The 12,393-nt window shown below is 43.6% G+C and overlaps 1 protein-coding gene across 4 annotated transcripts in view; it reads left to right on the top strand.

Moving 5' to 3' along the window:
• Positions 1-12,393, top strand: part of SMARCD3 (SWI/SNF related BAF chromatin remodeling complex subunit D3) — a 2,604,506-nt gene that overhangs the window by 1,907,368 nt on the left and 684,745 nt on the right. For all 4 annotated transcript variants that reach the window (XM_069210707.1, XM_069210708.1, XM_069210706.1 and 1 more), the window contains one exon: positions 5,799-5,896. In XM_069210707.1, coding sequence (XP_069066808.1) covers positions 5,799-5,896 — 98 coding nt within the window. The remainder of the gene's footprint in view (positions 1-5,798; positions 5,897-12,393) is intronic.

Consider the following 12,393-nt stretch of genomic DNA (forward strand, 5'->3'; position numbering starts at 1 on the left):
TCATATTGGGCAATTAGTAGCAATGATCATACATACCTGGTTGCCCGACATTTTCAAGAGGTCCATCAAGGCAATACCAGGGCACTAGGATACTTTTGCCTCGATCGATTACCGGTGGCTGCAAGGGGAGGAGAATGAACGCTGAAATTGTGACTTTTGGAGTCTAGATATATTCTAGTGCTCCAAACTAAGATTCCAAATGGTCTGAATCATGATGAGGAGCTCTGGGTTCATACAGGAGATTGAATAAGTTCCAATAAGATGGGAGATAGTGGCAACCGCAGCACATAGGGGGCAATATTATGGCATATATGTTAAAACTGGATTAGAACTAATGAAAAAAAAACATTCAGGGAATTGAATTCAGCATATACTAGATAGGTACAGGAATGAAATTCAACAGGCATTTCATATACTGTGGTTTTGCAGTTGGGGTGTTATTTCTATCTTTATATTTACTCTTATGACCGTGGATTGGGTCATGAAACCTTGGTTTAATAAGTGAATTGAACTCATGAGATATACTGAATTCAATGGAATGAAATTTTTATGAAAAATGATTGCCTAAAATGAAAGTTTTAATGATTTTAGTATTGAAGAATGCATTTAGTTTGTACGTTGACCCTTGTACTGCTGAGAATGCCAAGGCATAATGTGTATGATACTCGGTTAAAATGACAGCCACTATGTAATACCATTTTGCCCATAGTAATAGAGCAAGTCCTTTGTTTATTTTAATGCACAAATTAAGTTAGACTTCTGTGTTTATGAAATGTATCCAATCACAATGAGTCACTGAAAATTAATTGACACTGAGAAAGGCCAAGTGCCAAAACAAGCCTAAGTAACAAATAAACTTTGAAACGCAGTACCCCGTGAGTGCCTTACAACTTCTCTTGAACGGATTGGTGAATGTTGTACATGAGCCACCCTCATGGAGCAAGGCACCTGCCCTGAGTGTATTGGCAGCCTTTGGACAGAGTGTATATGTGTGTGTTTATATATATGTATTCCCTAAAAAAAACAAAGGTTACAGGGACGTTCGAAACCATGAAAATTCAGCAGTGATAGTCAGAGTTCTTTCAAGTAACTATAACTCGTGCCCTTGCCATGCACGTTTTTCTTATCAATAATTTTATTGCAAATGTTGCAGTGATGATATCAAAGATGCCATACAAGATTTCATCACTGATATAATATGTGGAGTAATTAGCTGTGCATGGCGAAGGCGCGAGTTATAGTTACTTTAGGGCCCGCGTTATAATTACTTAAAAGAACTCTTAACTGCTGAATTTCTGTGGTTTTGTACAGGTAAATTCAGAACCTAACTGTAATGTGCCTGTAACCTTTGTTTTTTTGGGTGAATTTCTATATTTTTTTTAACACAAAGTAATTTTAATTACTATCCATTATTCCAACTCCTGCCGCGCATGACCTTCACCTGTGTTCGACGGGGGTTGGTCGCATGGCCTGGCCTGCAGCCAAGCAATTATAATCACCCATAGGGCATAGGGCCTGTCTCTGTAAGTGGATCTGTGAGTGGGTGCATGAGTGTCTGAGTGGGTCTGAAAGTGGTTGTGAGAGTCTCTGAGTGGGTGCATGAGTGTCTGAGTGGGTGTGTGAGGTGGTGCCTGAGTCACTAAGTGCATGTATGAGTGAATGAATTAGGGTATGAATGAGTCTGTGATTTGCAAATAATTCACAAAAATGTATTTTAAACCTATAATTTGTCATAAAACACACCTATATCACACCCCTGGGGTCAGGGTACCATCACCCTGACACGTATTCATTTTCAATTTGGATTTTCACCCCAGGGGACAGGCTGAAATAAAATGTCAGCCGCAAATTTGTAGTCATGTTGGGGGGTCAGCCGATTGCAACACTTCTTTTCACATGCGTGTTCGCAAATTTTCAAGAATTATTCATGAAATATTCATGCAGCCAGATATATACAAATGTATTTCCTCTTTATTATCTAAAAAATCACTTGACAGATTAACACCAAATAAGCGAAAGCATGATCTACATACCAAAAGCTAGCTTTCTGCCAAATTTGGTGTAATTCCCTCCAGCGTTTCGCGCTGTAGACGTGTCTAAATGTCCTGTGGGAATTAACAAGGGAAACACAACTTTTTTCATTCCCCTTTTTCTCAGCCCCCGCTTGACGAATCACCCCCGAAACATTCCATGCGCAACAAGAATCACTGCAACACTTTTTGGGGAAAAGTTCGTGAAGATTCGTCAAACGGTGCTAAAGATATAAGTAAGTCAAAAAACGCTTTTCAGTGGAAACATGGTCTTACCTATAACTACTTAGTGGATATATATTCACTGGAAAGAAACAAAGGTTACACAGACGTTATAGTTAGAGGTATTTGGTTGGCAAGGGTATTGTTAGGGTTTGGGGTTGGTAGGAATATTTGTGTGGTGAGAACGTTTTTGGGTTTCGGGTGGATAGGGGTTTTTCGGTGGCAAAGGTGTTTTTAGGGTAGGTAAGGGTATTTGGGTGGCAAAGGTGTTTTAGGGTTTAGGATGGGTAAGGGTATTTGGGTGGCAATCATATTTGCCACCTGTAGGAGGCTGGCCTGGTTTGTAGTGGGTACTCCAGCTACTTACACCTTATACCAGGTCCAGTTATCCCTTATTAGTGAAATTTAGGCAGTGTCTAGAAGGCAGGCTGTCTAGAGGTAGCTGTAGGCAGAGCAGCCAAGGCTGAACTAGGAGACATGCAAAGCTCTTGCAATACCACTGTAGTCACAAGTACTTACACACAAGAAAGGCAATACTCAGTGTTACCAAATATAAAGGTACTTTATTTTAGTGACACAAGGCCAAAAATATCTTAGAGGCTATACTCCCTTCAGAGGTAAGTATTACACATAAAATATACACTAGTAACCAAAATCAAGTAAGTATACAGTCATAAAATAGTGCACACATTGAAAATCACCATAGACTACAATGGGTCTAAGGGGAACACAAACCATATACTAAAGTAGTGGTATGTGAATGTAGGTTTCCCACCTAGGCAAGAGTAGTGTGTAGAGGGGCACCGGGAGCGTAAGAAAACACCAAAGGTAAGTAACGTACCCTTCCCCAGAGCTCTGGAAAACAGGAGTAAAGTACTGCAAGTTTCCTCAGGACACACTAGAAGTCGTGATAAAGACTATTGCAAAAACCAGGCAAGACTGCAAGACACCAACAATGGATTCCAGGACCTGAAGACCTGCGGAGAGAGGAGACCAAGTCCAAGAATAGCTGGAGAGTCCAGGAGTAACAGGAGCCCCTACTAACCCGGATGAAGTTGCAAAAGTTGAAACTCCGGTTGGAAGAAAAAGTCAGAGATGCTCCAAAGAAGACAACTGCGGGTTCCTGCTTAGTGCAAGAGATGTGCCATGTCGAGTAGAAGGCTGCAGGCTGGGTTTCGCCATAGGATTCTGCTGACAAGCCTTGGTTCACACAAAAGACACGTTTGTCGGGAAAAGGTGCTACGCATCCCAGGCTGGACATGGGGGTCTGAACTCGGACTGAGGAGATAGAGAAGGCTTTCAGCACTTTAGAGAGCCATCAGAAGACCAGGCAGCACCCACAGGAGTCCCAGGACACAGGGAAAATGGAGTTGCAAATCCTGGTCGTCGCAGCACTACACAAAGGGATCCCAGGCCTCTGGAGAACACCTCAGGGAGCTGAGCATAGCAGAATAGAGTGCTGGGGACCTGGGCTACTCTGTGCACAAAGGATTCTTTTGGAGAAGCGCACAGAAGCCCTAGGAGCTGCAAAACACGCAGTGCACAGGGGTACTGTCTGGCTCGGGGAGGCAAGCTCTTACCTCCACCAAATTTGGACAGTTGGACCTTAGGACAGTCTGGGTCACTTCGGTCCACCACCTGTGTTCCAGGATCCAAGCTCGTCTTTAGGAGAGGGGACCCAGAGTGCGGCTGTGGCTGCAGATAGGTGCCTGCTGAAGCAGGGAAGTGACTCTGTCTCTCCACAGGAGATTCCTTCAGTCCTTTGGTGCAGGATGAAGACAGGCAGTCCTTGGAGCATGCACAACCTGGAAACTGGTGCTGTTGCTGACAGGAGCCGAAGTTACAGAGTTGGAGTAGCCTTCTTGGATACTTTCTTGCAGTTGTAGAGTTCCTGGAGCAGTTCTGTGGTTCATCCGACAGTGAAAGGTGAAGCAGAGGTTGCAGAGGGTTCCTGCTGGAGTCTTGCAAAATCAAACCTGAGGAAACACCCAGAGGAGAGACCCTAAATAGCCCTGAGAGGGGGATTGGTCACCTAACCAGGTAAGCACCTATCAGGAGGGGTCTCTGACATCACCTGCTGGCACTGGCCACTCATATGCTCCCAGAGTTCCCTGACCATCCTGAAAAAAAATAAAAGATGGCAGAACCCAGTGACACTCTGGAGGAGCTCTGGGCACCACCCCTGGGGTGGTGATGGACAAGGGAGTGGTCACTCCCCTTTCCTTTGCCACTTTTGCGAAGAGCAGGTACTGGGGGTCCCTCAACCGGTGTTGACTGGATTATGCAAGGAGGGCACCATTTGTGCCCTTCAAAGCGTTTCCAGAGGCTCTGTGTGGCTACCCCTCCCATGCCTGTACCACCTATTTCCAAAGGGAGAAAGTGTAACACCCCTCTCCTAAAGGAAATGCATTGTTCTGCCTTCCTGGGATTGAGCTGTTTAGGCCCCAGAAGGACTGAAGCCTGTCTGAGAGGCAGCAGCAGCTGGGGCTTCAGTGGAAACCTCAGAGAGCTGGTTTGACAGTACTGGGGGCCTATGGTGGCGCCCCCAAGGTGCATGGAATTGGCCCCCAATACCAGAATTGGATTGGGGGTACAATTTCCATTTCTTAGTCACCTCACATGGCCATATTCGGGGTTACCATTGTGAAGCTACATACATGTACTGACCTATATGTGGTGCCCACTTATAATGGAGACCCCGCACTCACGAAGTCCGGGAAAATGGACCTGGGCGAAGTGGGGGCACCTCTGCTATCTTTCAGCCAGGATCTGGATGAGGGTCTTATGGTGCACATTATGCAGTGGTTTTAAAAGAAGAGTGAGACAAAAGTTGTTTATTTTTATTAGGACCACTCTCATCGAAAATGGAAGCAAAGACTGCTGAAAAGTGCAATCCTGTAACTATGTGAAAAATGCAAGGTACCAACCCAGTTTTATTTGAAAACAGCTTCTTCTTTTCACTAAGGATCAGTAATGTATATATTTCACTAAGAGCATAGACATCATTTAGGTGTGCTAGGGGTCTCAACTATGACCCCCTGGCTTGCCTCCTGCAACTCCTGGCACTGCCTTTGTGACCCCTGGCCTTGGAGGTGGCAAACTCAGTGCCAGGAATACAGTGGCAGCTCTTATGGACGTAAGTTGGGGATGTACTCTCTCCTTTCTCTCAGTTTTGTTTATTACACTTACAGTGAGTAATGTTTCATTATTCAATATTAGTGTAACACAAATGGAGTGGAATTAGCTGGAATATGACCCTCCTTGTCATAAGATAAGTTAGAAAATGCTTTTAAATGTATATTATGTGCATTTTTGTGGTTGAGCGTTTGTTTACGTGAGAAAGAGTGTGTGTCAGTGTTAATGTGTGTGTATGTGTAAGCATGTGTTTATGAGTGAAGTTGAAGGTCAAAGGATGTGTGATGTTCCTTCTGCTACCCCTGGCATTCTGGTGAATTGATGTTCATCGCTAAGAGCCTCATGATAAAAGTAATACATGTACACACATTGTAGTACTAAAACACTGATGTTTTCTTTCTCTCCTGACAGATCTTTGATTGTACTCGTCTGAAATTCTCTGAAATTCCTCAGAGACTTACAAACCTTTTGCTGCCGCCGGACCCCATTGTGATTAATCACATTATCAGGTGAGAAAGAAAACTTCAGAAAAAGGTTATTTTCATCACGTAGTCTTTGGAATACAAACGAGATCATATGGTGCTCCATAAATTCCAGCCATGCTGAAATGCATAGCATGAAATTACATACAGTGTAAATGCCCTCACACAATATCTCACAACATGATCTGGATCAGGATGATCTAAGGTCTTTGACTCGGTTACCCAGAAACTAATTTCTTATTGAATATCATATCCCACAACATTAACCTTGCCGACTTTCTGTCGATAAACCAGAGACATCTTCCTTATAACGGGGCCAGATAGCTTCCCAGTAATGCCACCGAACCCCATCATCTTCAAGAATTAAAAAAGCTAAAAACATTTAGGGGGTTATTACAACTTTGGAGGAGGTGTTAATCCGTCCCAAAAGTGACGGTAAAGTGACGGATATACCACCAGCCCTATTACGAGTTCCATAGGATATAATGGACTCGTAATACGGCTGGTGGTATATCCGTCACTTTACCGTCACTTTTGGGACGGATTAACACCTCCGCCAAAGTTGTAATAACCCCCTTAGTCTTCAAATAACCACGAAACCCTAATTGTTGATCTCTACAGAAATATGAATTCTGGAACAACCAAAAACGTATCGACTTTTCTTCAACCATGACCCAGGAAAACGGGGTATGATGCTCATCTCTATATTTATGTCCAAATAAACCTCTAGGGTTTTTAAACTTAACACAATATCCAAAGCTCCAAATACCTCTCAATTGACAGCTTTTAGAAAGGAATGGGTATAATACAGGGAAACAACAAGGATCTCAACTACTTCAATATTAGTTTTCCAATGTGATTAATAAGGATGTTAGCTGCAACACACCTAAAAATTCCCATGCCTCATTCCAACACACATATACACCTTCTAACCTCTCTTAAGTGTTCAGTCACACCATTGGCCGTCCACCATCACACCCAGCCACTATCCTGTGTGCTTTCAACCCATCAGTAAAGTCATCAGTATGTGCTCTCCAGATACCATCCACAGTAAAATACAAATAACTGTTTACAACCACTAATTCATCACATCACAGCAAACACAAAATTCTTCAATTGAAAGAAACTAACTCCTCCCCCCGTAAGCCCAGCACACATTTTTTTTTCTGAACTTCAACTAGAATATACCAATAATTTGCATTCAGTAAATAGAAATTACAGAGAACTGTTGAGCCCCCGCTCCAATGCACCACCATCCAGCTTAGCACACTAACAATAAAAACCACATTGTCCCTTCCCTATCAAACATTTGCAGTTCCAACAAAGAGGAACATCCTCGAGTGCCACAGTAAGCTGCTTGTCTTAGTAGACGTCACTCTGTCAGAGCGTAATACCTACTACCCATTGACTTCGTGGACTCTAATCCATTGCTGAAACTGAGGCTTATTTGCACCAAATTGGCTTAAAAGTACTGGAATACATGTCTTCATGGGTGATAATAAAGCATGGTTCGATAAAAGTGTGCCATAATTTGAATTTACTTCATCCAGACACAATTCACAATTCTTTAAACAGTTAAAGAGAAATAAAAAGGAAGAGTATTTGCCACGATTCACTTGGATTATTTGACATGTATGTAAAAACACATTCCAAAATAGTATCCTTTAGAATGTTTGCTTACAACATGTACAATTAATTCGAAAAGCTCATTCATCATTGCAAAATTTTATGGCTCAGTTGTTTATGATTCGAAAATCCTGGATGAAATCTTCAATTGAACATTACTCCACAAATATAACCACCAATTATTTTGATAATTAGTACTCTTTTTCACAGCTGGATTAACTTGACATCAAACCTTCTGCAGTCTAAATTGAAAATGTGTGCAATCTGTCTTCACCAAAATGTCAATGGCCTGATACATACAGTCACTAACACGCTTCACTTTATTTTTACCTTCAACACTATACAGTCATAGATTTGGTCAGATCACTCACTGATTACCCTCATGTGCTTGAAACTTTGATACAATCCTTGACCCCATAACACACTTAAGCAAAAACGGATCTGTTCTTTCAAAAAATCAGTTCAAACCAGAGTAGGGTAAGATAGAGGCTGAAATTCACTCCATAGAGTTTTCAGATCATGCACCAATTTATGTGGCAATCCATCTCTCTACCTTGCGCACTTCACCTGGGCCTTAAAGGCTTAGAGACTTCATCACCCAGGCTGAGCTTTATAAATTAGCAATTCATAAAGCTATTACAGAATTCATGGAAGAGAATTATCAGGGAGGGACTACCCACAGCAGCCTCTGGGAAGCTCCTAAAGCTACCATCAGGTGTTACCTTATTGTCATTGAGGCTGCAGAAAACAAGACACAATGGAACACCAGGACAGAGCTGGAAAGGGAGAGCTTAGAGTTTGAACAAATGCATAAGTGATTGAGCCCACCCAGAGTCAGATGCTCTCTGATAGCAGCTAGAGCAAAACTCTGTATGTTCAAACAAGTTAGGGAAGATTATGCGTTATTAAATACATACCAATAGAGGGAGCTTCCCGATTTCTGAAGCTGAAGATGGCTTTATTTTGGCTTTCTCCTGCCTGAACTTGCCTGTGCTTCAATAGAAGTCAATTGGAGAAATACATTCTCCAAATTATTTTTATTAAATCCCCCACTTTCTCCTAAAATGTTGGAATGTATGTTATTAAGGCTGAGACATAAGTATTATATAGACACCAACAAACCTGTCAGACTGCTGGCTCAAAAAGTGCGAGCAAAAAATAACTAGGAAGCGGATCAGTGGTATCACAGCTTTGGAGAGGAAGATGATCATGGTGGACAAATGCATAGCTGGGGAATTTAGAAACTTTAACCAGATCCTCTGCTCCGCATAAGGCTTCCCACATGAGGAGATAGCTCTGTTTCTCGCTCAAGCTTCCTTAACTAGATTGTCTCCTCAACAAGTAGAGCCCTTTGACAAACCCATTAAAATCTAAGCGGCGATCTCAGGTATCGCACGACTGAAGACCACTAAGGCCCCTGGCTCTGGCAGGCTCTTTCCGTCTTTCTAAAAAATCTTCTGCACTCTCTGATTTGCCCCTCCCTCCTCCTTTACAGGTGGGTAGAATTCCTTCATGGATAGAGGTGCTCTGACACCCTCCATGCTTAGGGCGATTATCACTATAAACCCTAAACGAACAAGGAGAGGTCTCTTCATACAGACCCATTCCTCTTATTAACATTGATGCAAAGACTTTTACTGGGAGTTTTTGGTAGTCCGACTGAATACTTATATGCAAGCTCTGATTGATCCTGATCAGTTGGGTTTTATCCTGGAACAGAAGCGCTCTGACATGACGAAGAGGCTATTTCATCTCTTAGATAAGATTGACAGATCACACAAGCTTGCCCCCCTGTTGGCAGTCAGTGCTGAAAAAGCACCTCACAGGGTGCACAGGCCCCATCTGATGGAAACCAGGGACATCCACTCTCCCCACCCCTCTTCTCTCTGTATATGGAGCCACTGACACAGAGAATACTAGCCCACAAATTAATAAACTGAACCATGTTTTACCGGGACAGCCATAAAATTAGCCTTTATACAGAAGATGTGATTCACTCACTGACAGACCCCACTGTATCACTTCAAACTGCAGTGGATGAGATGTCTAAATTTGGGCACATTTCCAGTTTAAGATTGACCCTGCAGAAATCCCAGATACTAAACCTATCAATACTGACTGACTTTAAACACATGCTGGGCTCCGATTTTCTGAACCAGTGGGCTTCCAAAAGTGTCCTATACCTAGGTATTCAGTTGCTCACTACTTCTGGGATTACGACAGATTATTTACAGGGTGCTGACACTACAGATTCAAAGCAACCTCAACTCCTGGTTAAAACACAGCTTTTCCTGTCTTGACAGTATTGCAGCTGTTAAGACGACAGTGCTGCCCCGGCTTCAATTTATTTTTCAGTCTCTCCCACTGCAACCGCCAACAGGCACCGTGACAGTGATCCAGGAGCAAATAAACGCATTCATGTGGGGGAAATGATGTGGCAAGAAACACTGAGGGGCATATTTATACTCCGTTTGCGCCGGAATTGCGTCGTTTTTTTTTTACGCAATTCCGACGCAAAACTAACTCCATATTTATACTTTGGCATTAGACGCGTCTAGCGCCAAAGCCCATGGAGTTTGCGCCATTTTTTAGCGTGGACACCTACTTTGCGTTAATGAGATGCAAAGTAGGCGTTCCCGTCTAAAAAATTGACTCCGAGGCATGTGCGCCGTATTTACACTCCCGGGCAAAATTCACGCCCGGGAGTGGGCGGGTCAAAAAAAATGACGTCCGGCCGCTTTTGCGCCGTTTTTTAGCGCCTGGAAAAGGCAGGCGTTAAGGGACCTGTGGGCTCTGAAGGAGCCCAGAGGTGCCCTCCCATGCCCCCAGGGACACCCCCTGTCACCCTTGCCCACCCCAGGAGGACACCCAAGGCTGGAGGGACCCATCCCAGGGACATTAAGGTAAGTTCAGGTAAGTCATTTTTTTTTTTTTTTTGTGGCATAGGGGGGCCTGATTTGTGCCCCCCTACATGCCACTATGCCCAATGACGATGCCCAGGGGACAGAAGTCCCCTGGGCATGGCCATTGGGCGAGGGGGCATGACTCCTGTCTTTGCTTTGACAGGAGTCATTTCTATGGGGGTTGGGAGTCGTAAAAAATGGCGCAAATCGGGTTGAGGCGAAAAATTTGCCTCAGCCTGACTTGCCCCATTTTTTGGCACCCAAGCTCCATATCCCCCTACGCCGGCGCTGCCTGGTGTACGTCGTTTTGTTCCACGCACACCAGGCAGCGCCGGCGGCTAACGTCATTGATTAAATACGGCGCCCGCATGGTGCTTCAGAATGGCGTTAGCCGGCGCTAATTTTTTTGACGCTAAACTGCGTTAGCGCAGTTTTGCGTCAAAAAGTATAAATATGGCCCTGAATGTCCCTGGCATTCTTGTATCGCTAGCCTAAGGAAGGGGGTCTTGGGATTCCCAATGTAATACACTACTATCAGGCCACACAGTTGTGCCTCATGGTAGAGTGATCCAGGGATAAGACAGAGACGCACTGGTGCTTTCTGGCCCAAGACCTTGCAGGGGTACATATATGGAACATCCCCTGGGTAGCCTGAAGATAGAGACCATGGGGGGTATACAAATCCCCGATAACCAAGACCACACTGGCGGTCTGCGACCCTGTAACACAAAAACAGGGTTATACAACCTTTCTCTTTCTGCTCTTACCCATTGTTTCCAACCATGAATTCACCCCTGCCGTACAGGGCGAGCAGTTCCACGTATGGCAAAGGGCTGACTGCAAGCACATTGAGGATGTGGCGTATTCAGAGAGGGGTACTCTCATTCGAACAACTCTAAAAGGATAGGGGGCTGCCCAAAACGGAACAACATATGTAAGCACATGTGAGATATTGTGTCTCCAATAAAACGATGAGGAAAGCAGCAAGCATACATTTAACTGCCTTTGGGAAATGTTTGCTGAACAAATTCAACAATAGATGTATGCTGTAAAGACTATTTGCTCTCTTGCATATAGCCCTATTGCCTGTAAAGCTCCAGGGTCAAACTAGATAGGAAAAGGATCTTGGGCACACACTAGAAGACAAATGCCTTCATTATGTGTCTGGTGGTTTTAAGACTACCAGATTCGTGGTGGCGGCCCTGACATTAGTTTCCAGGGTACGTCACCTTGGCATCCACAGAAGGGCCAGGACAGTCCTGTGGCGGCGCCTGACCTTTTTATTTAACACCTTTATTGCCCCCTCACGCCAGTGCCATGCCTTTTTTTGGCTAGTTGGAATAGTTTGTGCTTAGGTTTCCATAATCTTTTGTCCACATAAGGTATCCTCGCCAAATTTGCATCCTTTTTTTCCAACATCCTTGAGATTCTAAAGGTACCCAGAGTTTGTGGATTCCGTGGAGGGGATGGAGAAATTAGCCAAAATACAGCTACAGCCTCCTTCCAGTTAGTGGTAGAAATGGGTGTAAAACCAATGGTATATCCCCAAAACTTATACATGTAGACAAAATTCTGAATTTAGCAAGGGGTCATTTGTGTAGATCCTTCAAAGGTTTCCTATAGAAAGTAACAGTTGAAATGAAAATATTGAAATTGGCGTTAAAAACAGCCATTTGTGTCTACATTTTGATCTGTAACAACTTCTAACTATGGCAGATTTTGAAAAAGCAATACACTGTTACTTCTGCTGGACCATTCTGGTTGCGGGTAAATATAGGGCTTGTGGGTTCACCAAGAACCTGAGGAACCCAGAGTCAATAACTGAGCTGCACCTTGCAATGGTTTTTCATTGTGTACCGGGTATACAGCAACTCATTTGGTAAAATATAATGAGTGAAATATAGGTATCAAAGAAACCTATGAATTTCCAAAATGGGCACAAATATGAAGTTTAGAAGCAATGGTTATTTGCACATCTCTGAATTTGTGGGTACC

Source organism: Pleurodeles waltl, chromosome 10, assembly GCF_031143425.1.
Source record: "Pleurodeles waltl isolate 20211129_DDA chromosome 10, aPleWal1.hap1.20221129, whole genome shotgun sequence".
Classification (NCBI taxonomy): domain Eukaryota; kingdom Metazoa; phylum Chordata; class Amphibia; order Caudata; family Salamandridae; genus Pleurodeles; species Pleurodeles waltl.